General features: G+C 36.9%; 2 protein-coding genes and 1 non-coding gene across 3 annotated transcripts; all 3 read left to right on the top strand.

The window, feature by feature from the left end:
- Positions 1-1,149: 1,149 nt before the first annotated feature.
- On the top strand, positions 1,150-1,256 carry LOC122092573. Its single transcript, XR_006144226.1, has one exon. It is a non-coding gene; the product is annotated as a small nucleolar RNA R71 (small nucleolar RNA).
- A 6,535-nt stretch (positions 1,257-7,791) lies between these two features.
- On the top strand, positions 7,792-9,470 carry LOC122090724 (cytochrome P450 94A1-like). Its single transcript, XM_042660410.1, has one exon. The coding sequence runs from the start codon at positions 7,861-7,863 to the stop codon at positions 9,427-9,429; it is 1,569 nt and encodes a 522-aa protein (XP_042516344.1). The 5' UTR covers positions 7,792-7,860; the 3' UTR covers positions 9,430-9,470.
- An 11,838-nt stretch (positions 9,471-21,308) lies between these two features.
- Positions 21,309-23,038, top strand: LOC122090549 (cytochrome P450 94A1-like). The gene has a single exon (XM_042660188.1). It carries the CDS (start codon positions 21,368-21,370, stop codon positions 22,946-22,948), a length of 1,581 nt encoding a protein of 526 aa, XP_042516122.1. The 5' UTR covers positions 21,309-21,367; the 3' UTR covers positions 22,949-23,038.
- Positions 23,039-25,947: the final 2,909 nt, after the last annotated feature.

Here is a 25,947-nt window from a genome sequence, read left to right as displayed (position 1 = left end):
ACCAAGCGATTAGGAAATGGGACAGGATGAACATAAGGACTGTTAGGGATTTGCCCCTGTTCAGAAGAATCATTTTTGGTTTCCTCAACCAAATCATCTTTAGTTTCAGAAAAATCTTTAGGTTCATCAGACGAACCTGGAACAAGAGGCACATTTGTGTCCTCAACTGAAGAAGAGTTAACAGGAGTAATAGATGGGGAAGATTTAGGAACGCTCTGTAGGTACTCTTTACCACTCCTAAGGGCATAAACAACATTACATTGGTTAGAGGGCCCTTGTTGAGTCTGACCTTGTACTATATTCAGTGGTGCATTAGTTGGTCCTTGTAAACTAACAGGCTGATGATGCCTAGGGTTAGGCTCTGGTTGACTGGGTAAAGTTCCCTTCTCCCTCTCACGCATAATTGAGACAACTTGGGTAAGTTCTCTTGTAAGATTTTGATGACATGTCATGAGGAGGGCCATATTTTTTTCCAAGTCACTTATTCTACTTGTCTCTCCAGTGTTGGTAAACCCAGGGGGTTGCTGATAAGATGATAGAAGAGGGGCCCTAGGAAAACTCGCCTGAGGTCCTACATTTGACCTAGGAAAAGTATTTTGAGAAAAAGATTGTTGTGCAAAGGGAGGCCTTTGGGGTCCAGGTTGACCTTGATTATAGAAATTGGAAGGTCCTGCTTGGTTGCCCTGATTCCAAGAGAAATTTGGGTGATTTCTCCATCCTGGATTGTATGTGTTACTATATGGATTATTCTGGTATAAGGCATTAACACTATCATTAGAAGTGCCCCCAGAGGTGTTAGGGCATTCTTCTATGACATGTCCAGGGGACTGGCACCAAGCACAAATCTTAACTAAATTGACTGATGATGGCTCTCTAGGAACAATAGCCTCAATCCTCTTGATTAGGCTATCCAAATGGGCTTCCTTGGCTACTATCCCATCCACAAAATATCCTTTTCCTCCTATGGTTCTTTCACTCTCTTGGGTTGATTCCCACTCACGGGTTTTGTCAGCTAAGTCAAGTAAGAATTCCCATGCTTTTCCTTCATCTGTAAAGGATGTGAATCCCTCAGGGCACATAGACTCTATCATTTGTTTAGTTGGGTAATCAATACCCTCATAAATTATTTGACATAAATGCCATAGGTCTAGGCCATGGTGAGGGCATTCTTGGAGTAGATCCTTGAATCTCTCCATAAGCTTGGAAAATGACTCACTAGGCTTTTGCCTAAACTGAAGGATATCACTTCTAAGCTTATTGGTCTTGTGAGTTGGGAAAAACTTCTTAAGGAAGACAACTGTGAACTGTTCCCATGAGGTTATGGAATTTGTGGGTAATCCATACAACCACTTCTTAGCTTGGTCTTTCAATGCAAAAGTGATAAACCTAAGCTTAACAGCATCATCAGAAAGCTGTTGGATCTTAATTAGAACACATACCTCTTCAAATTCCCTTAGAAATAGGTATGCATCCTAAGAGGTCAACCCATGAAAGTGGGGCAACATAGTGATGTATTGAGATTTGAGTTCAAAATTATTGCCCTGGGCTTGTGGTAGAACTATACAGGAAGGTTGGGCTGTTCTAGCAGGGTAGAACCTATCTTTCAGAGATTTAGGTGAAGGGTTTTGCTGTTGGTCTCCCATATTGAAGGGTTTTAAAGAGAGCAAACGTATAGGGTCACTACTTGTTGGATCTCTTCTTTCTAACCGATTCTTAGTATTACGTACCCACTTAACACTCATGCAACAGAAAAACTACCCACAACTAAAGTAAGACAAGCACAAAAGAATGGATAGCAAAACTTTTTTTTGATGATTTTTTTGATTTTTTTTTTTGCTTTTTGGGAGCTTACCGGCAGGGATCCGGGGTTGCTCAGGTCAATTCCTGAGGTACTGCTACAGGGCGAAACCTGTCTTTATCATACTGTGAGGCATGGCGACCTCCACTGATACAACTATTATTGCAAGTTGTTCTTCTCAGGAATTCAATAAAAGAAAAGGAAAAATATAAAACAAAGCAAACAAAGCACTCCGATTTACCAAAAGAAAGTGAAAAATAACATGGAACTGTCTCCCCGGCAACGGCGCCAAAAACTTGTTTGAGATTTAAAATGTAACCGCAAGCGTACGGATCAGTGTAGCTACGGGTCGAACACAGGGAGAGCAGCCACTTTATTTTTTTATTTCTTTTAATAATGCGAAAGTGAACTGATTAATGGTTGTGATCTAATTCTAATTACCGCCTCCTAAAAATAACGTCCTAACCATTCGTCATCTAAGAATTTAAAGACGCAAGCCACACAATTAAAATTAAATAAATAAATAACTAAAAGTAAACAACCCACGCAATTAAAAAAAAATAAAATAATAAATAAAGGAAAAAAATGCTGAAATAAAAATAAAGTAAAAGAAAGGGGATAAAGCTAGAGAGAGACTCACAAGCAGGTTTCTCTACTTAGCCCGAGGGATGCATCATAATATGAGCTTCCCTACTTGACCAGAGAGTTACTCTTACAAGGGTTTCTCTACTTGGCTTTAGGGAAAGGGAGACAATTAAAATAAAAGCAATAAATTGATGGTTCTATGGCTAGGAGGGGCAAAGCCAACACATACACTAGCCATGAACCTTGGGGGAGAGGGATAGCAATAATGTAACGACTGAAAATAAAAATCCTAAATTAAGAAAGAAAGGGTAGTCAGAAGAGGGAATGAGAGGGGGGAGAGAAGACTACTGAAGGAGCCTACTTACTTGAATCAATGCTTGAACTTGAAAAAAAAGTTGCTCCACGGCTCATGATCTTGTCACCTAGATCTAAGCCTAGAACTATAACTTAAAAAATTACAACTCAATTGCATAAATCATAAACATAAAAAGAACTGAATAAAAATAAAAGAGTACTTGCATTAATTGAAAAAAAAAAAACTATTACAAAAGTGATTAAAGAAAAATAGAGAAGAACTAAAACCAAAGAGTGAGAGAGGGAGAGAGAGAGCAACTAAAAAAAAAACTAGAAGAAGAATGAATTGTCTCCCCTCCTCTTACATGAGTTGTATTTATAGGGAATGGAGAGGTAGGGTAACAATTTTCTCTTTCCTAAAAGAGAGAAACCCACAATTGATTGTGAGATCTTTTGAGTCCAAAAGTGCTAAGATGGAGGAGAGAGAAGAGAGAAATAAATTTTGAGAAATTTCCTAAAATTTTTTTGCTTATTTTCTTTTTTTTCTTCTAATTTATTTTTCTTCTTTTTTTTTTCTCTCTCCTAGGGACGACTTTTTTTTTTCTTCCTTTGTGTGATTTGGACAATCTTTGGTGATGATGTGGAGGAGAGAGAAGATTTGGACAATTTTTGGTTCTCCCATTTTTTTCTCTTTCCTTTTTTTTTCTTCTCTTCTTGCTTCCACGATTTTGCTTCTCTTTTTTTTTCTTTTTATCCTCTCCATCCCTTCCACGATTTTTGAGTGAAAAGCAGGAAATCTTCAACAAAATCTTCTAAAAAAAACAACCATAAGATTCGAACTTGAGACCTCTTGGTGAGCAAGAGAATTTTGTACACCATAGCTCACCAACTAAGCTAGGTAGTTGTTGTTACCAAAAACAAATCTTTAATCACTTAAGGATGTGGTCCATCGATCCTTGTTGGCATTTGGAGTATTCCTTGTACCTCTGGGACAATTGCAAACGGGCTGGTTCTGCATCTCGGTTCAGTTCTGATCCATTATTCTTTTTCTGACCCGAAAAAGAATAATCATTTGTACGGGTGACCAAACGAATGTGTACTTTTAATTGAACACGTCCATCTTGCTCAGAATTTCGTCCTCTTCGCAACCATAGAAAGAAATAGGACCTCTTTACGTGTAAAATTGAAGATATGGCTCCCGATAGTCCTTAAGGCCTTGAAAATATAAAACCTGCAAAAGGAGAGTAAAACCCAAGGTAGCTCCATTCTAAATATGTAAAATGTATGTTTTACTACCCTAGATTTCACACATAAATGTGCTCATCATTAGGGCAAAAGAAAAATTAAGGAAGTTAAAGGAGAGTGATGGAGTAAAGTACTTTACCATATTGGATTTGTTTGATACAAGGGAGGAAAAGAATATAATCCATCCTGTTCATGTGCTTGCTACAGCTTTAAATCCTAATAATTTGTTTGATGGTGGACTTTTTATTGAGACAAGTACAGTTGTGAAAGCTCAAGAATGTATTGTGGCAACCATGGTTCCTCTAGAAGATCGTGAGCAATTCACTACAGAAATGGTTGAGTATCGAATGAGGAGCCCAAATTTGTTCAATATCACAGGAAAGTCTTTAATGAAAACTAACCATCCAAGTAAGTCTGTTAGTTAATTAAGTTTATATTTCTATTTGTATATCATCGTTATATGTGTTTACTTATGTTAATTTGTAGAGATGTGGTGGAAATATATGGGTGGTTATCTTCCTGTGGTTCAGAAGGTTGCTTGCAGAATCTTAAGCCAACCTTGTAATTCCTCTCCTTGCGAGAGGAATTGGAGTGCTTGGGACACAGCACAAACAAAGAAGAGGAACAGATTAACTCCAGAAATGTTAGAAGATTTGGTATACATTAGAATGAATTCTTTGATGATGGAGAAGTATGAAAGCCGAGCAATTCAGGATACAAAACCTATTGACCTAGAGAAACTTGGTGACTTGCCTGATGTAAACATTGAGTTGGAGACAGATAGACTTGAAGAGACATATGTTGAACCTATTCATGATCAACCTAATTCTATATTATGATACATTTGTGTTTTTTTTTAATGAAATGGGATGATGTAATTTGGATGATACATTTTGGATTATGTAATTTGGATGATGATTTTGGATATTTGAATGATGTATTTTGGATATTTGAATGGTGTATTTTGGATCTTATATTAATCTTTGGATGGATATATTTTCGATGTTATTTCATGATATAATAGGTTTAGAATTTGGATTGAAATATGAATATTATCTATATTTATTTTGATTGTTATCCAGGTATTTAGAGAATTATTATGTCAAGTTATGTCTATATATTGCTCTTTTTTTGACACCGTATTATTTAAATATAAACATTTAAAACACGTATCGTCCGTTTTTTATTTTTTTCCCGTTTTTACCATATTTGACTGTATATTTTGACCGACCTGTTCACGTTTTGATCCGTTTAAAACATGCCCGTACCGAATAATGTTTTTTTTTTCGTTTCCATTTTAACTAATAGAGGTCAGCTCTCTTTCTTTTCATTTCAGTTCTTATCTATTCTAGACAATAGAATAATATACTTCGCCAAGCTCACCGAGTAGAGAGCCGCACACCAGTTCAGAGGTGGGCGTGGTACGGCTCTACGGTTAGGGGTGTCAACGGGTCGATTTAACTTGGTTTCAGTTCAGGTTGAATCAATTTTGATGTGGAAATGGTGAAATCAAAACTGAATTAATAAAGAAATTCTGATTTCAGTTTGATTTTGGTTTGGGTTTGATTTCTACATAAAACTATTTAAAAACTTGGTTTTTTTAATGAATTTTGTACTTTTTTGGTGTCTTATCGGTTTGTTTCGGTTTTGATATGGGTTTTGAGTCAATTTCGGTTTGGTTTGGATTCATTCGATTTTTTTGTGGGGTTCGATTTGTTAGTGGAGTTACAATCTCTTAAACCGAAAACGGTCCAATAAACCTTTGATTTAGTTTGGTCCGGATTCTTTTATTTTCTTCTCTTTTTCAGATTTTTTTTCTTTTTCTCTCTTTTCTTTTCCCGTTGCCTATCAAACACAGCCTTAGGAAAACTTTTTTACTTTATGTTTGCTTGTTTGGCATGGAATCAATAAATAAAGAAAAGAAATACAAACAATTTATTTTATCTATTTTTTAAACTATTTGTTTGTCAACGAAGAAAAAAAAATTACAAATTTGAAATCATTTTTGGACTTGTCTGTATCGCATCGTATAGACAAGTCCAAAAATGACCTGTAAGACAAAACAACTTGGCTGATTTTCTTGTTAAGAAAGGTCTGTCCTTAACATATAAGACAAAATGACCTGTATCCATTCTAGAGATTCTTGATGCTTGCAATTGAAAACTCATGTGCTCCACGTGATCTCATGAATAAATTTGTTATTACCAAATAATGTATTCAAAATCTTAACGCCAAGAAACATTATAAGTGAAAACAAATTTTTTGATAAAGAATAAACCAAAAAATGTAATTTTTCTTTTTTTTTTAACCCATATATCATCACTATTTGTTTTCGGTCAGGTTGAGCTGGTGCCAAGGTTGGAGAATATAGAATATCGGGGTCAGTCAAGGTCAATATCAATTCCATCATGATTCGGATGAGATTGAAATCCCTTGATTTTATCAAAATAATATATATAGAGAGAGAATGAAATCCCTTGATTTTATCAAAATAATATATATATATATATATATATATAGAGAGAGAGAGAGAGAGAATGAAATATTGTAACCACTAAAACAGAGAGAAAGAACATTTAAAATCTAGTATGTAAGTCTCCTATGCAATTTTGAAATTTAAAATTATTCTAAAATTGTCAATAAAAATTTCTTAAAAAGATAATAGTTGTGTAGCGAACTAGCGATAGAGAGATTAAATGCATTGCTTAATCTTCTCTATTTTAGGTTTTTTTTTATTTTTTTTTTTTGTCATTGGAGGGTGTGAGATTTTAATAATTATATGGCTTCCTCATTTTTTATACCATCGACCCTCCAACGAGGGTTGACCACACATCCTTAGATGTGGGCAAGTGTTGAGATGTGTGACGAAACCCCCCAACTAAGGGTGTCAATTTCAAACCGAAACCAAATACTTAAACCGAGCCAAATTAATCAGACCAAAACCAAATCAAATTTATTCGGTTCAAATTTGATTAGAATATGTTAGTATGCTATTTGGTTCGGCTTGATTTCAATTTAGGGTGTCAAAACCTTTGATTCGAATGGAAACCAAACCGAATTGCTCTTATCATTAAAGAGTGTCTTTTACAAGCTCTTTTTTTTATGTGGTAAGTGTTTTTTGTAATTTATCATCACATATTTACAAGCTAAGATAATTTTGGAGTCAGCAATGGCCATAAGGCCCATAACTTGAGCCCATTATGGCCTTTGGTCCATCACAGTCATGGTTCAAAAGTGGAACCATTTTCATAACCAAATTAAAACCGAGGTATAAAATCGAATTAAAACTACATATCAAAACCGAATTGGAACTAAAATCAAACCGATCCGAATTGAATCAATTTGAGTATCTAAATACGGAACCGAGTCAGTTCTTGATTTGATTATGATCCACCTTATCATCATTTGGAACCGAACCAAAACCAAACCGAATAATCAAAATCGAACCGATTGACACCCTTACCCACAACTTTTGGATGGTGGTTGCAGGGGCATTAGATGGTGTATTCATTGGAGAGGCTAAGAGGCCCATCTCGCATCATGATCGGTCTGTTTATGTAATTAAGCCTTATATGTTAGGCTTGGTCTCATATATAAATGGTGGATCATGTGCGAGAGTGGATCTAGTTCATGTATGAAAACAATCTTGTGCATCTCCAATCCGTGAATTTGGAATCCATTTTTTTTCCTTTCATTTAATGGATTTTAAATCCACAGCCCAGGTCATACAAGATTGATCTTGTACGTGAACCTGATCCCGAATCATCATGTACCGGTACTTAAACAGGCAACTCTCATTTTTTTCAGATTTGTAACCTCGGAGTGTAGAAAACTCACCTATTGGCTTACTTTGTCAAAGACTACTCGCATATAAATTCCCTAGAGGCAGAGAAGTGGAGAGCACCAGAATTAGTTGTCTTCTTCATAACAAGTCCACCATGTTTCAGCTTGAGTTTTTAGCTTCTTTTGTTCTAGTGATACTCCCACTCTTTTTTTTCATCATCAAAATCAGCTTCACTCAACTGGGAAAGAAGAAATCTTCTTCATCAATTTCATCTCAAACAACCACCAAATCCCCCAAGTCGTATCCATTGTTGGGATCTTCAATTGCCATTTCTGCTAACCAGGAGATATTCAGCCAATGGGTTACAGAACTTCTTAAAGATAGTCCCAATGGAAACATTCTCCTCCATCGTCCTCTTGGCAATCTTCAGCTCGTAACCACTAACCCAGCCAACATCCAACATATCCTCAAAAATGAATTCAACCTCTACCCAAAAGGAGACTTCTTTAGAGACACCCTCACCAATTTCCTCGGCGACGGCATCTTCAATGCCGACCACGATAACTGGAAGTTTCAGAGACAGGTATCCAGCCATGAATTCAACACTAAATCTCTCCGCAAGTTCACCGAAACAGTGGTGGAGGCCGAGGTCTTCAACCGCCTCCTTCCTCTTCTCTCCGATGCTGCTTCTAATAACTACGTGATTGATCTGCAAGACATCCTCCAGAGGTTTACATTCGACAACGTCTGCAAAATTTCTTTTGGGTGTGACCCGGCCACCCTGTCGCCATCATTCCCACAGCCAGGGTCCGAATTCGCGGAGGCATTCGAAGCTGCTAGCCGGCTGAGCAGTGAGAGGTTTAACTACATATTCCCACCCTTTTGGAAGCTTAAACGAGCACTCAACATTGGCTCCGAGAAAATCCTACGAGAAGCAAACGCAACAGTCCGCGAATTCGCAACAAAGGTCGTGAGAGAAAAGAGAAGAGAACTCCAAGAGAAATCTTCACTAGAAACCCAAGACCTCCTCTCAAGGATCTTGAACTCTGGCCATTCTGATGAACGTTTTGTTACAGATATAGTGATCAGCTTTATCTTAGCTGGTCGGGATACCACTTCGGCAGCCTTGGTATGGTTCTTCTTGTTAGTTTTTCGCAACCCATGTGTAGAAGAGGAGTTAATGAAGGAATTGAAGGAGAAGCCTGAATCACTTGATTACGATGATGTGAAGCACGTAGTATATACCCATGCAGCGATCTGTGAAACTATGAGGTTATATCCGCCGGTCCCCTATGACACTAAAACCGCAGCGGCCGACAATTATTTGCCGGACGGTACTTTTGTGAAGAAGGGAGAGGCAGTGACATACTTTCCCTATGCAATGGGGAGGATGGAGAAGCTATGGGGGAAAGACTGCATGGAGTTTCGGCCGGAGAGGTGGCTTGAGAAGGAGGAGGAAAGCTCTAGTCCGTCAGGTGGGAAGTTGAAATTTGTGGGAAAAGACCCATACACATACCCGGTGTTCCAAGCAGGTCCCAGGATCTGCTTAGGGAAAGATATGGCTTTCTTGCAGATGAAGAGGATTGTTGCAGGGGTAATGCAGAAGTATCGGGTGGTGCCTGCGGAGGAGGGATTTGATCCGCTTCTCCTTTCTTACTTGACCTCCAAAATGAAAGGAGGTTTTCCGGTGAGGATTCAGGAGAGGAAAGTAGCATCAAGCTAGTGAATACAAGGGGAAAGTTTTCGCTTAGACTGTGTTTGGTAATCAAGAGGAGAAAAGAAAAGAAAATAAAATAAAAAGTACAAAAATTATATTATTTTCTTGATTTAAGAAATTCTCATTGTATTTAGTATGTCATGTATCAACTATCAAGAGAAGATTTTTTTTTTTTTTAAATTTCAAAATTCATCTTAAGAATGGTGACTTTTTCTTTTGATGCCCAAAAAAAAATGATCATATTAAAAATACAAAATTTAAATAAAAAAAAACTTTTCTTTTCTTATATTGATAGTCAAATAGACGTAATTTTTATTTTTTATTCTTTTATTTTCTTCTCTTTTCTAGGTTCTTTTTTCTTTTTATTTCTTTTAATTATTTTCTTCTCTTAGCCACCAAACACATCTTTAGGAAAACTTTTTTAATCTTATGTTTGTTTGTTTGGCATGGAATCAATAAATAAAGAAAAGAAATACAAATAATTTATTTTATCTACTTTTCTAGCTATTTGTTTATTAACAATGGAAAAATAAATAAATTTTCAAATTTGAAATCATCTTGGGACTTGTCTATATGGCATCGTATCTATCTAGAGTAAAGCATTTTCACCTTTATTCTAAGAAAAGGAAACAGCCTGGCTGGTTTCCTTGCTGAGAAAAGTTGGTCCTTAACATGTAAGGCAGAATGACTTGTATCTATTCTGGAGATTCTTGATGCTTGTAGTTGAAAACCCATGTGCTCAACATGATCTCAGGAATAAATTTCTTATTATCAAATAATGGATTCAAAATCTTAAAGCCAAGAAACATTATAAGTGGAAACAAATTATTCGATGAAGTATGGACCAAAAAATGTAATTAGTAATTTTTTTTTAAAATCGTTTAATATCTTTAGGAAAATTTACAACGCCACCCCCTAGAGAATGCCACTATTAGAAGAACACCCCCTCTGTTTTACCAAATTAGATTAAGACCCCCTACCGTCAATCACTGTTAAGGAAAAAGTTAAAATGATCGTTATATCCTATTCATCAAAACTCATGTTTTAACCCAATTCCTCTTCACCCCTACCTATATTCACCTTCACCGGAGATGACAATGGGATGTCTCCGATCAACCTCGGGGTTTTCAGGAAGAGAGAGAGAGAGAGGAAAAGTAAAGTAAAATAATCCTTCTGAGAAATGCAAGTTTCGCGGCTAAAATTTTGGAATCTGAAGCTGTTTTTGTGTATCGGTGGCGGTGATATGGAGTTACCTGCAAATTAAAGTCAAGTATTCGGTGTATTGAAAGTTCAGGACTTCAGGTTAGGGTTTCTGATTTGTTTTATTTTTGTTTTTATTCTAGAAATGGTAGGGTTTCCTCTTTCAGGTGGCTGAGATCTAGTGGTTTTGTCGTTTTCTGCAGCTTGGTATACGTGTTCTGCTTGTTTTGTAGTGTGGAAACCCTAGGAACTCTGGTGTGAGCTCGCAATGTGTGGCTTCACTAGTTTGTGGATGTGAAGGCTGAGTGATTGGTAAGTAGAGTGTAAGGGGTTCGATTGGTGAGGATCTGGGACTGAATTAGGCTGAAAATATTAACTTCCTGTTGTGGAACCTGTTTTGAATGAAGGTTTGGGGGTGGAGGGAGTTTTGGTTTCAGCTGCCGATGAAGATTTTGAAGCTAATATTTGATTTATCGTTTAATATCTCTGATGGATAGTTGACACTGTGTCATGCTTGGAAGAAGACATTGAACAGCGCGGTTGATAAGTTCAGGTCAATTATTGATTGGCCATTGGGGTTGAGCAAGCGGTGGAGTGGAGGTATGTTGTTCGAGGCAAGAAGCGAGTGAAGGAACTGGTTGTTTGCCAGAAAGGGCATCTTTTGGAGAATGTTTTGCTTGTTTCTAAAGTTTAGCTTCAATTTTTTGGTATGTTAGGTATTTCATATTTAATAAAAGTATTTTGGTATTTAAAATAAAATATAGTAACTGCCATCAACATATAAGGTATATTCCTTAATAGTGACTGATGGTAAGGGGTCTAAGTCTAATTTGGTGAAACATATGGGGTGTTCTTATAATAGTGGCATTCTCTAGGGGGTGGCGCTGTAAATTTCCCATATCTTTATGTATGTGATGACATATGCCGTATATGTTGTATGCTTATATGTCATATGCCGATACCTATACCATATTACTATTTGTTTTCGGCCAAGTTAAGTTGGTGCCAAGGTTTGAGAAGACGGAAAATCGGGGTCCATCAAGATCAATACCAATTTGATTTTGATTCAGATCAGATTGAAATCCAATGATTTTTTCAAAATAATATATATATATATATATATTATTTATTTATTTATTTGCTTTTTTATCTTTTGTCTATAATGATCCATCGATATAATATTAAAAAAAAAGGGGATGATCAAGACTGATATTGATCCAATTTGATTCCTCATACCATGATTGGGGCAGCCCAACAGGGCAAAATCTAGTTCAAGGCCCTTAAAAGTAAGGCCTCCATAACTTGGGCTCGTTCTCCACTTATCCAGCTCACTGCAACTTCTTTCCTTCTCGTCCTCCCTCTCCCTTCTTTCTCCCCCTTTTTCTTTGTCTCCATTTGCACATCTTATACACCCTTCTCATATTTCTCACTCTCCCTCTTTTTTTTCTTGGTTTTACAAGAACTTTTAGATCTGAAATCGCCAAGAAGCCCGAAGGGCCTTGTTGTAGCCAGTTATGGCAAGCCAGCAAGGGCTGCTGCATGCGGTTGGTCATAGGCAATGGGTCATGACCTAAGTTAAGTTAAGTTTAGAAAAAAGAAGAAGAAGAAGATTGCAATCAGTTGATGGAAGGAGAAGAGTGGGGACCTGCTACTACTAGCACTTGATTTTCCAGGGCTAAGGATAGGAATGGAGCAGAGATGGGTTTCTACTTGATTTTCTTACATAGAAAGGAAATGAAGTTTTTACCTTCAATTTTGAAGTTATAAACATGTGATGAATAATGTTAAACGCAAAAACAACTGAAAATGGTTTCCAACGAAAAATCATAAACGATTTTTAAATTCTTTTTTATTTTTATATTTTTTCAATATTTTTTTTTCTTCTTTCTGGTCTTTTCTTGCAAACAAACACAACTTCGCAGTTTATGTACTCAGATTTGAAGAGAGTAGTTGGCTTTGCTCAATTAGTATCCCAAGTTCAGATTTCATGTTGGAAGCTGAGTGGATTGCTAAGGAATTTGTCGGTGATTAGGTAGAAAGAATTGACAAGGTGACTTTCTGTAATGGGAATAAATTTTAGGATGTAAAGGAAGATAGATAGGTCAAATATTCTATTGTAGTTCAAAATATTGAATAAATTTTAGGATGTAACGGAAGATAGATAGGTCAAATATTCTACTGTAGTTCAAAATATTACTACAAATGTGATGGATTGTTTTCATTCCGTCACCCTGAGGGGAAGAGATCTTATTAGAACCATTGGCTTATTGATAAATTGGGGGGTGAATGCTCTTCTGTTGGGCTAGTTTTTTTTTTTTTTAATGCCAATAGTACTGTCATAGGAACGAAACTTCACTGCTGCCCGGCAATCCTTGGTACCAGCTAGGAGAATGGAATCTTAGGTGTACGTGTGGAAAAATTCATCCTAAGTGGATATTTTTCAAACCTGCCCCTGATATTCCATTCCTTGATTGTTAAGCTGCAACGGACAGCAGCGAAATTTTTTCCCTACCCTTGGGGCTGGGGCTAATGTGAGATCCTTCTTGTATGCGAGCTTGATGGCACTTGGCTTGATTTTCAAGTCTTGATTCCAGCTAAAAGCTCAAAAGCACTAAAGCAGGCTGCGGGTGGAGATAAAAGCCATAGATCATACGAGCGAAGTGAGACATAACTACTAAAAAACCTTTGTAAGCGACAAAGCAGCAAGGAAGTGAGTAGGACAAGGATTCAAGTATCCATCATTTAGTTCTATCTGTTGGATTTACAGGAAAAAAAAAAAAACTTAGATTACTTTCAGTAAAATTACTAATACCTTTGTCAAATTTAAAATAATAATAATATATTTTTTATCAAATAATATAATCAAAAAGTAGCTTTTCAAATAATGTATTCAAAAAGTTGAAGCCAAAGAACATTATAAGTGAAAGATTTTTATCGGTAAATTATGGACCACAAAATCTAGTTTAATATCTAAGTGAACCAGGTTTTATCATATCATTTGTTTTATCGGCCACGTTGAGTTGGTGCAGCCCAACGGTGGGATTTTCAAATCGTAACCCAGCCCGGCCTAAGTTATAATCCATATCAATAAAAGAGAAGAAGAGAAAAAATCTAAAACTCCCTAGGCCTCCCCACCAACATCAGTCAAAGGCATAAAAATTGAAGGGCATAGAAAGATGAGGGACAAACGCAAACCACATCATATACAATGAGTGATCAGGATTAGGAAAAAAATGTAATACTATCCATATCCGATTAGTTTTCAAACAGACTCAGATAATTTTCAAAAACCGATGTAACAAATATGGATTTCTCGACATAGATACAAACATGAATCAAATATTGATTTTTAATAATTATTCATTTACATGCTTAGTGAAGAATAGAAAGAGAGAGGCGTTGAACTCTCACTATCTGTGTTGAGTGGCAAAGAATCACTACCTGCGTTGAGTGGCGAAAAACTGGGGAAGGAAAATCCATGAGGACGAGAGGCGAAGGGCCAAATCCACTAGCCCACTAGGGTTGATGTTGACTAAAACTATAGTTATGTCCTCATGAATCTTTTTATTTTATTTAATTTTTAATATACTGCGAATTTGATAAGGGTATTTTAGTATTGAAAAATATTATCTATAACATTATTATTTAATCTTATTTTTATAATCAAACCTAAACGGATGGGATAAATTTCCAATCTAAAATTGAAATATCTTATCCGCATCCATTAGCTTTCGAAAAGATTCGGATAGTTTCCAAAACTGATTTTTTGAATATGCATTCTTCATAAGGATAGGAACATGAATCAAATACAGATTTTCTATCATCCATTTACAACTCCAATTAGGAAGAGTCAAAGCCATAGTCTAAAGCAATCCCCTCAGGGTGTAATATTTGGATATCCCATGTAGAAGATAAAAGCCGAAGTTATCACTATTCATATTAAAACTCAAATATTTACCTTCATGTATTAGACCTTTCTCTTCAAACTCATTTAGTGGGGATAAGCTGAGTTGTTGTTGTTGTATTAGATCTTTCTCTTATATTTTTAGGTGTCAATATGTATTTCAAAATATAATGAAACCTTTTTTTTTTTTTTTTTTTTTGATAGATATCAATATTGCAAAGAAAAGAAAGAGGGAAGAAGAATATACAAGAAGACTGGATGCTACACCATAGATCTCAAGGACAACCCCAAGAGATCAAGGAGCCCCAGAAAAGCAAAGCCCAAGGGGCACACTAAGCAAACAAAGCATTTAGCATGTCCGAAATGAAACAAAAGTTACTGATTATAGAAGAGGACATATGATTTCTATTCTAGAGCACATGGAGCCCCCAATTTCAGAGAAGTAACACATTAGAGGTAGATTCTTCCCTTTTGAAGATCACATCCGCCCTTATATCTTAACAATGATAGGGCGGGTTCTGGTTTTGTTCCAAAATTTCCTAGAATTTCTCAGCCCATATATGAGATATAGTGGAACAAAATGCCACTTTCCCAATATCTCCAATGTTGTCCCTACCAAAATTCATTGCTACCCAAATTACCTTCGACAACACAGAAGAGAAAGGGAGTCTATTCGGAAAGCAATCAATATCAAGATATTACTCCATATCTTTCTAGTGAATGTGCATTGGAAAGGTGGTCCCTACTTTCCAATCCTGTCCAACAAAAACAACAATAAGGAGATACCATAATCATTCTCTTAAAAAGTTAATCAGTTGTAGGGAAAGCATCAACTAAGCAGCGCCAAGAGATGAAGTAGTGACGAAGAATATTGGTCTTAAACCAACAGCACAAGTCCATACAACTTTCACACCTTGATGTCGAATAACCTCCAAGCAGACTTGGAAGAGAAGACTCCTAAAGGGCAGCCCATCGAAATAACTTTGTCCACTTCACTACATCCAACCGCTAAATAGATTGGGGGGGGGGGGGTGAGACCACACTTCCAAGAGATCAATAGATACATCCAAGCCAGGGTCCCAGTTGCCATCTAATAGAATGGCCTGAATAAAAACCTATCGATCCGATTTGACGTCATATCTAATACTGTAGCCAAACCAGTGATAAGGACCACAGCTGGGTGCCAAGGATCAATCCAAAGCCTTGTAGAGTGCCCATTACCAATATAATGAATAATAAAGGGCTCAACTCTCCATCTGTATTTCAAAACTTTACATCAGACCCAAGAGTAGTTGTTAAGGATCTTGGCCGTTCACAGGGAATCAGATTTGAGGTATCTATGTGTTATCAACTTAACTCAAAGGCAATCTTTATTTGACCCTATCCACCAAATTTGCTTAAAACTACCTGCAATATTCATATCCTTGGTGCGTTTGATGCCTAAACCATTCTCCTTTAGGTTTACAAAGCATATCCCAAGCAATAAAGTGGGATTTTCGACTCAAGCTTGGACCAGCCCATAGAAATCTAGAAAAAATAGATTCTAATTTTCTAATAACAGAGCCCGGAAGACCGAAAATACCTGACCAATAGAGATAGCAGCCTTGGAGAACAAAGTTGATAAGTTAAATACGTATGGCACAAGATAAACTCAACTCTTCCAGCCTTTCAGTTTTCGTCTAACAATCTCAAATATAGGACAACTCATTGCTCTCAATTTGCAGAGATGAACGGAATCCCCAGATATCGAATAGAAAGATGACATTCAGTGAACCCAATCAATTGCAACAACTTATGATGGATAACTTGAGAGACCCCTCCTAATATAAAGGATGATTTCTCCCTATTAATATGAAGTCCGGAGAGGGCTGAAAAGTTCTCAAGCATACACATGATTGCTGAAACTGACGGTTGATCTACCTTAATGAAGGCCATAAGATCATCAGCGAAGATTGGACAAAAGAAGAGGCTTACAACCAGGCATCAACTGAATTTTCTCCTCTTATATAATGAATCTTTAAATCTATATATTTGCCAAATGACTAGTTCTCATTGAATACTCATATGTTTTACAAAATAATATATTTTTTACATTTTTTATTTGTCATATGACTGTCTATGATGGGCATTACAGTGATCCAAAATCAATATTTGGCATCCATGTGTTTTGCTGTTTTTCTTGTCCCTCCAAATAAATTTACCAAGCAATTGCCATCATAGATATTAGGTCCAACCACCTAATAGGCCATTACTTAGACCAGCTTCCATAAAGAAAACAAGAGGGGAGACCATAACTGATAAGTCTATGCAGTTCCAAGAAATTTAATTGGTTATACATAGAAAACTATTTATGGGAAAAGGACATGTATGCTACCTTGATACCCAGTATCAAATATGCTAGCGTATATTGACCTTTAGACTAGATAGATTAGATCTATACCATTAATTAGGTATAGTGTGTATGTAGCTATGATACTACTTGCAACTCCTTTCCTTCCCATCCTCCTCTCTCCTTCCCTTCTTCTTCATCTCCATCAGAGATGTGCGAGCTCCCTTCCCTCCTCCACCTCCACCTCCACCTCCACCTCCACCTGCACCTCCGCCTCCGGTTCTCTCTCCTGCTTTCCTCCTCCACCGGTTTCATGCATCTACCTCAACCCCCTTTTCCATTTTGTATAAAAGACCCTTACATATTCCATTTCTTAGTTGCAGCCAAGTGCAACGGCAAGGGCAACGGCCAACTGCACTAGTGCAAGGCTTGCGCAACCATGGAGCCTTCCATCCATGTTGATATGCCTCTGTGCTCTCATTGGTCTGAGCTGTAAATAGAACCTCTCAGAGGAGCTTTCATCTTCCAAAAAAATACCTGATTTAAATGTTCGAAACTTGAGAAATAAAAAGAAAAAGAAAAAACCAAGTTATGTTTGTTCCATCTTTATCGGAATCGACTCTCAACCACCAATGAACGGAATTTTGTTTGCAATTGTCACAAAAAAACCAATACTTATCATAAGAAACCATTGACATGAGAGGCAAGAGAAAAAGAGAGATTTTTTTTTTTTTTTTAATTTCTTAAACATTACAAAGCTCTCAGAGCAAAACTTAGAAACCAGCTCTTCCGCTCTGCCACTCTCACAGAAGAAATGCCATTTGCTGCCACTCTCATCTGCTTCTCTACGATAACTATTCCCTGCAAATGGTAGAGATCTCTCGCTACTCCAGATCTGCACCTACCTTTCTCTGGTGAAATCCCTCATTCCAGTCATATAAATAAAAAAATCCCAAAAATTAATCAAAGAAATTGGAAGAGGGAGATCCTCACATAATCAAATTAGAAAGAAATCAAGGTCTTTTCTGCAAAGGATCGAAAGGGTATTTCATTACCTGCATAGAATGAAAAAAAAAATGCATCTCTCAATTTGGGAAGGAAGGAGAACTGCAACGCAACTGCTATTATTCTCTTTGTCTGGAAATCCCACCGGAGTTCGTTTTCTCCTGCTAGATCTGATAAAAGATCCTACCGGAGTTCTCTTTCTCCAACTGGATCTGGCAAAAGGAATGGATTTTCTCATAGAGAGAAGAGAGAGAAAAAGGGAGAGGAAAGGTATAGCAACAGTGGATTGAAAATTTATATATATTCTCTCCATCCAACAGCTTAATTCAAGTTGATCAAATTCTACTATCAAAATTCCGCTGGCATTCCTAATTCCTTAAAATTCTCTTTCTCTTTTCATTCCAATTCTTATCCAGACAATAGATTACAACATCCCAAGCTCACCGGCGGGTACTGAGCCACATACCAGTTCAAAGGTAGCTGGGCACGTAGTACTGCTTTGCGGTTTGTCACATCGAGTCATAGACAAGGCAATAATATAAGTAGCTGATAAAATTGACTCAGTGAGTGCCTTTGAAATAAAATGAGTGTTTTTAAAGTAAGAGTATTTCAGGTTCTATAAATCATATAATAGTTTCTTGACTCTCTTCTGCTGCCATGATCATCTACCTGCCTGGCTGCTCCTATCCGTGTTTTTTAAGATTGTTTCTCCTCCCCCCCTTAGAAATGAAAAATAGAAATTGAAGAAATAAGCACACATCTCTTTCTATTTCTTATCTAGTACTTCCTCTCTTTATTTGTTAAAAATAAATAAATAACACTATCTATTGACGGTTAATGTGTTGTTAATTTATGGAAACCCAAGGGGGTAGCGCAGTTGGTGAATAACAAACTTGGTACGCTTTCAATGAAAGTTGAATAGTTCTCATTCAACCACGATATGACCCGATCCATGCGATTATGGAGTCAGTATGGACCCGCGGGACTAGTGAGGCCAAAGGCCTAGATATCCATATTTAGCCCCCCCCCCCCAAAAAAAAAAAAGTGTCATTAATTTATGGATAAACATAAATAGAAATCCTTTCATCCCCCAATTTTTTTTTTCCTGTAGTAGGGAGAATTTATTCATAGCCATGAATATAAGCATGTAAGGAGATCTACCAATCTCCTTAATCCATGGATTAGAACTAGTCGATACAGTTTACATGTCACCGACCATGCCCATTATTTTGTTGGATAGGAGGGAAGAAAGGGTTTACGCAGAAATGTATCATCTCTTTCTCATTTCTAATTGAAAGATCGCTCTTACCATTTTTATTTCTATATTCTTTAAGATAGCGAAAATAGACCTGCTATTAGCGTCGGATAATCTGTCCAGTCCAGTGTTATCAATTCGGCCGAACCGAATTTTTCCGAATTTTATCAAAAATTCTGACCGAATCCGAATTAAAAATAAAATTCGGTAAAATTCGTGATTTTTTCAAAAGTAAATATAAAACGCAAATAATTCAGACCGAATCCGAATTAAACCGAATTATTCGGTCCACTTAAATAGTATTTAAAAAAAAAAAACCAAAAAAAACAAAAACAAAAACAATAAAAAAAACAATAAAAAAAAAAACCCAATAAGCTTTTTTGACCGCTTTTTTGACCGAATCATTAAATTAATCAATCGAATTATTCCAAATAATTCTCCGCCCGAATAATTCCCGAATCCAAATTTGCTAACTATGGTCCAGTCGAGTGGGGTCTGCCGCTTAGTTTAATGTTATGAAACATATCCACGGTATTTCAAAACTGAAAATAACAGTAATGGCCAAGTGGCTGCCCTTGCTCAATTTGGGTCAAACCTTGTTGCAATGGGGAAAGAAGCCACACCAGAACATGATTCTGAAACTTGGATAGGAACGGTCAGTCTTGGTTGGATTGAAATGGTATCAGCCTTGATCGATTTTGGTTTTGATTTTTTTAATCTCAATACATTTGGTTTAAGAGTAAAATTAAAATAAAAACTGATTTGTTTGTAAAAATATGGATAAATCTATCCGATAAGCCGATACAGATTACCATTCTCAGTTTTAGAACCCTATTGTTAAATAATGAAGATATTGGATTTTAGTCTTTTCCCAGAAAAAGGAGTTTGGATCTGAATACATATGATCACCTAGTCACACGTATTAATATCCAGTTTCATTTCCTATCATTACATAGGTGAAGAAAAGTATATTTAGAAGCAAAAGAAATAGGTGTTAAATCTTCACATATATTCGATCAAGTTATCTACACGGATCCAAATTCCCCTAAAACTTGAGGGGAGAAATTACATCAGACATGATATCTCAGACCCATCCATTCTGATAGGCGGATTGCTTTTCAAATGTTGACTCAGAAAAAATATAAATGGAAAAATTTATTCGTCAGTCAAGTATAGAATCTATAGACCACAATCTCAAAAATCTTGGCATAGACCCAACCATCCAGGAAGGACAGACAAGGTAGTCTCTATTAATAGGCATTAGGATAGTCTTAATAAACTATTAAGTATGATAGCGTGATCACAACAACAATAACTAGGTAGACTATTAGCGGTTGGGTCCCCTGTTGATGGCAATATTGAAGGTTTTGTCCCATCTCGCGATTATAATCATCTTAGATATATTTAATCATTAATCCTTATTTATAGCAAATATTTTCTTTCAGAAAGTGGTCCCTGTGTCTAGAATATCAGAGGTGTGCCTTCCCAAGTTAGGTGCAATAGTCATTATAAACTTCCTATGTCTTTGGCGTGGAGACTGCTCTCAAACAGAAGACTTTATCATATAATTTTAATACAATATGATATTTTAGAAGCAAAACAACTAGCTGGACTGAAGATTATAGAAAACCACCTCTGGAATATGCATTTTATTTTCTTGGGGTTTTTCCTTCAGCAAAACTTTCTTGTGTGAAGATTAAATTAATTATTTTGGTCAATATTATTAAATTAATTATTTTGGTCAATATTGCACAGCCTGAAATTATAACAACGCCTTAATGTTTAGGTTATCTTTGATTTGCTAGTTAATAAAAAAAATTTGCTTATGGTAGTTTGTCAAAGTCAATTAAGTCTGTCTACTTCCTTTCATTTTTCAGTCGTGAGTCTTGTGACCTGATGATTGTAAACGATAAAAAAAATTGGCTGCTACCAAACTGCAACCCCTTCTGGTAGTCAAATAAATAAAATGATTCATTTTCTCTTAGGGTTCATAATACCCTCCTAGATTATTGTATTTTCTAAAATATTCTTTTAGATTGCATTTATTTGGCTGTCACAGCGGTTGTAGCTACTTGACTGCAACATGGGCAACAGCTAAATTTTGACTCTTACTTACTTTGTCAAAGATTTCTCCCCTATAAATTCACTCCACCATGCAAAAGAGTGGAGATACCAAACAAGAGAATCGGCTTTGTTTCATTTGCCATTTATTACTTGTCTAGCTAGTTGTGTTCTTCCTAGCAAGTCCACCATGTTTCAGCCTGAGTTTTTAACTTCTCTTCTACTATTCATTCTCCCATTCTTCTTCATCTTCCTTATCAAAACTAGCTTCAGTACTCAAATCCGAAAGAATAAGAAGTCTTCTTCAGTTTCATCATCTCCAACCACCAAATTTCCCAAGTCATACCCACTGTTGGGCTCCTCTATTGCCATTTCTGCTAACCAAGAGATATTCAACCAATGGGCTACAGAACTTCTTAAAGATAGTCCCAATGGAAACATCCTCCTCCATCGCCCACTTGGCCATCTTCAGTTCGTCACCACTGACCCAGCCAACATCCAACACATACTCAAAAACGAATTCAACCTCTACCCAAAAGGAGATTTCTTTAGAGACACCCTCACCAACTTCCTCGGCGATGGCATCTTCAATGCCGATGGTGATAACTGGAGGTTTCAGAGACAGATATCCAGCCATGAATTCAACACCAAATCTCTCCGCAAATTCACCGAAACAGTCGTGGAGGATGAGATCATCGACCGACTCCTTCCTCTTCTCTCCGAGGCTGCTTCTAAGAATCATGTAATTGATCTGCAAGACATACTCCAGAGGTTTGCATTCGACAACGTCTGCAAAATTGCTTTTGGGTATGACCCGGCTACCCTGTCGCCATCATTCCCACAGCCAAGATCAGAATTCGCAGAGGCATTCGAGATTGCTACCCAGTTAAACAGTGAGAGGTTTCACTACATATTCCCACCCTTTTGGAAGCTTAAACGAGCACTTAATATTGGGTCCGAGAAAATCCTACGAGAAGCAAACGCAACAGTCCGTGAATTCGCGACAAAGGTCGTGAGAGAAAAGAGAAGAGAACTCCAAGAGAAATCTTCACTAGAAACAGAGGACCTCCTCTCAAGAATCTTGAACTCTGGCCATTCTGATGAGCGTTTTGTTACAGATATGGTGATCAGCTTCATCTTAGCTGGTAGGGATACCACGTCGGCGGCCTTGATATGGTTCTTCTTGTTAGTTTCACGCAACCCTCGTGTAGAAGAGGAGTTAGTGAAGGAGTTGAAGGAGAAGCCAGAATCACTTGATTACAATGATGTGAAGCAAGTAGTATATACCCATGCAGCGATCTGTGAAACCATGAGGTTGTATCCGCCGGTTCCCAATGACACTAAATTCGCGGCGGCCGACAATTATTTGCCGGACGGTACCTTTGTGAAGAAGGGAGCTGGAGTGACATACTTTCCCTATGCAATGGGGAGGATGGAGAAGCTATGGGGGAAAGATTGTATGGAGTTTCGGCCGGAGAGGTGGCTTGAGAAGGAGGAGGAAAACTCTAGTCCTTCAGGTGGGAAGTTGAAGTTTGTAGGAAAAGACCCATACAAATACCCAGTGTTCCAAGCAGGTCCAAGGGTCTGCTTAGGGAAAGATATGGCTTTCTTGCAGATGCAGAAAATAGTTGCAGGAGTGATGCAGAAGTATCGGGTTGTGCCGGCAGAGAAGGAATTTGATCCACTTTTCGTTTCTTACATGTCCTCCAAAATGAAAGGAGGTTTCCCGGTGAGGATCGAGAAGAGGATGGTAGCATCTAGTGAGCAGTAAATTTATGTTTGAGCTTAGAATGCTCAGGTTTCTTCGATAACTTTTTGTTTGTAATAAGTTCTTTCCACATTCATCCAAAAATAAAATCGAGTTCTGGACCATATTTGTTTGATAAGAAATATTTATATATATACATACATACATATATATATATATATATATATTATTCAATTTTTTAGTTTTTGATTAAAAAATATAAATTCTTAAATATACATAATCTTTTTATTTGAATTATTTGAAGTTGAAGCTACTGAAGCGATGAACCAAGCAACTGCCCCATTAACAATTAGGCTGCATTTGGTAGCGTTTTAAAAAAACGTTTCTGGAGTTTTTTCGTTTTATGGGAATAAAAAAAATGGAATAAAGTGTTTGGTGCATTTAGGGTATGTTTCACTTTTTTTAGAATAGAAAAAAAAAAGAAAAAACGATTTGACAGAATGACAAAAGATAATTCCGTCGTGCTAGTTTCGTTCTCAGAAAAATAAAAATAAAAAATAAAAAAAGAAAAGGGAAAATTTTCTTTTAGAATAATTTTTTTTCTCTTTATTGTTTCCTATTCTATCTTCTTGCCAAACACAGATTTTACTATTACTAATAATACCTTTACCAACTATGATATTCTTTAACTTGACTCTAAGAAACAAAATAAATGGAAAAAAAAAAAAAAAAAAATTGGTCAAGTATAGACCAAAATCAAAATCTAGTAATTTAGGCTCTGTACTGTAACGATTCTATTTTTTTAACATGATTTTGGGTCTAGCACACTTTTTTGCATTTCTATTTTTTTGGAGTGATTCTGCATCTTAAATGTTGTATGGTAATCCCAAAAAAAAAATGATTTTATAATCTAAAAGAAACAGAAACATTTATGGTTCGTACTTAACAGAATCGTTTCTGTTAGAAACCAATATTTACATAAAGTGCCATCTTCACCATGGGTGTCAAAGTTGTGATTTTTAAATAAAATCTAAAGATAGTCAATGGTTTTCATCAAATATAATAGCAATAAACCAGACATGGATGTGAGCTCGAAAAGGTGATCATCCACATCGTCAATGTAGGATGCAGAGATGAGCTCATGCTTAATAAGATTGGAGTATTCACTTCCCAAAATAAACAAAATCTATGGTGCCACATAAAAAAACCCTTTTACCATAACCCATTGACTCCACATCATAAAATTACTTGGGATGCAGAGATGGCTTCATGCATAAACTCTAATCTTTGGTAAATATTTGAACATGTGGTACCTTATTTGGATTCAGCAACTTGTTAAACTGAATATTGTCAACCTGAACTCTTTTGTGTATATATTGGAATTTAATAATTGTTCAAGCTTAAATAGCCTTGTTTAGGAAGCATTTTAAGTGAAAACTATTGCAGGTAGACAGATGTTTCTTCAAATGCCATCCACTTTTTACAAGTTTGGCTGGCATCGGGATCAGTCGTGGATTCCAATCTGGACTCAAAAAAAAATCCAAACTGGGATGAAAAGCTTTATCTTTTCTCCCTCTCCCATGAGCTTAAACAGAAGCAAATAAGACATGCGATCTAAAATACTAAAACCACTCACAAGCTAGCGTCCTCTCTTCCCAGGAGCTTCACAGGAGTCCCCGATCTCGGCGAAACCAAGCAACTTTCTGGCAATTCATCGAGACCCATTATCCGGCCAGGCCACCAAGACCCATTTCGACGCCTAACCCAAAACAGGCCACCGACTGATGCATCCATTGCTTTCGTTTTTCTGTTTCTCCAAAAGCAATCTCTAACTACCCATCTCAGTCTCCATTTTGATTTTCCAAATGGACAAAGTCTCCACAATCATAGATCTCTCCCAGATGAACGCCTCCCTATATGCTATATCCTTCACTACGGGAAAAAAATAATTCTTACTTATGAGGGGAAAAAATCCATCATGATGAGGGGAAAAAATCCAAGACAGAGCATGTCAGAGGTGGAGAGAGATTTAAAAAACCCATCAAAAAATACATAGAACAATCGGTCTCTGGAGGAATGAAATCGAAGCAGGAAATAGTAGATAGGGTTTTGATTTATGAGCACAGAATCTAGAAATGATTCATTCCTTCAACCGTCCCTTGAATCACCACATTATATCCCTAAAGAAGTTGAGCATGAACCAACTTCTGTTGTTACCAAAAAAAATAAAAAATTTATGTAGCGCACAAGGAGAGGGAAAGAGGGGGTTTCTCTGTTTCTAACCTATTTCTGTAGGCGCTTGGAGTGTCCGCCGCTGGTCGAGGAGTTTAGGACTTCAGGGATTGTTGTGTCGCCAAACCTGCCGTAGCTTTGGACCTAGCGCCGGACGCTGATGAATCACCGATTTTCGTTTCCAGTGAGGGAGGTTAGGGATGGGTTTCGGGCGAAGGAGAATGAAGAGATGAGGGAGGAAGAGGGAAGGACTGTTAGGCGAAGGACGAAGGAGGAAGGAGGATGAAGAAAGGGGTTTCTCTTGTGTCTCTCTTCTGGTATTCTAAGAAAGAGAATGAGTTAGGGTTCGGTCGACTGAAGTTTTAAGGGCTTCTTATGTTTTAAGGGCAAATTTCGATTTTGCCCTTTCGTACTTAAGTCGGAGTTTCCATTCTGCGCCTTTTGATCAGAATAGGTTCTGATCGTGAGAAGCTTGGTTTTCATGCTTCAAAAAATGAATTCTAAAACTTAAAAAATGCCGGTTCATTACAAAAAAATAATAAATTGAACCGGACTCACCATACAACTTTTACTCTATTTCTGTTCCAAAAAAATAAAAAAACAACAGAATTGATTTTTTAGAATATTACAGTACAGAGCCTTAATATCTGAGAAATTAAGTTTTTACCATGATCATTTGTTTTATGCATATGATGCTGTATGTAGCATGCCATATCACCATTATGAAAGCAGGCCAATTTCAGCTGGTGCACAGGTGCACTGCAACATTGGGCTCGGACTTTAATACCCAACTTTGACTTTGGAGACTTAAAATCTATTTCAACTCCCTC

Source organism: Macadamia integrifolia, chromosome 10, assembly GCF_013358625.1.
Source record: "Macadamia integrifolia cultivar HAES 741 chromosome 10, SCU_Mint_v3, whole genome shotgun sequence".
Classification (NCBI taxonomy): Eukaryota; Viridiplantae; Streptophyta; class Magnoliopsida; order Proteales; family Proteaceae; genus Macadamia; species Macadamia integrifolia.
The sequence above is the reverse complement of the archived record's forward strand: the minus strand, read 5'-3'. Positions and strand labels throughout refer to the sequence as shown.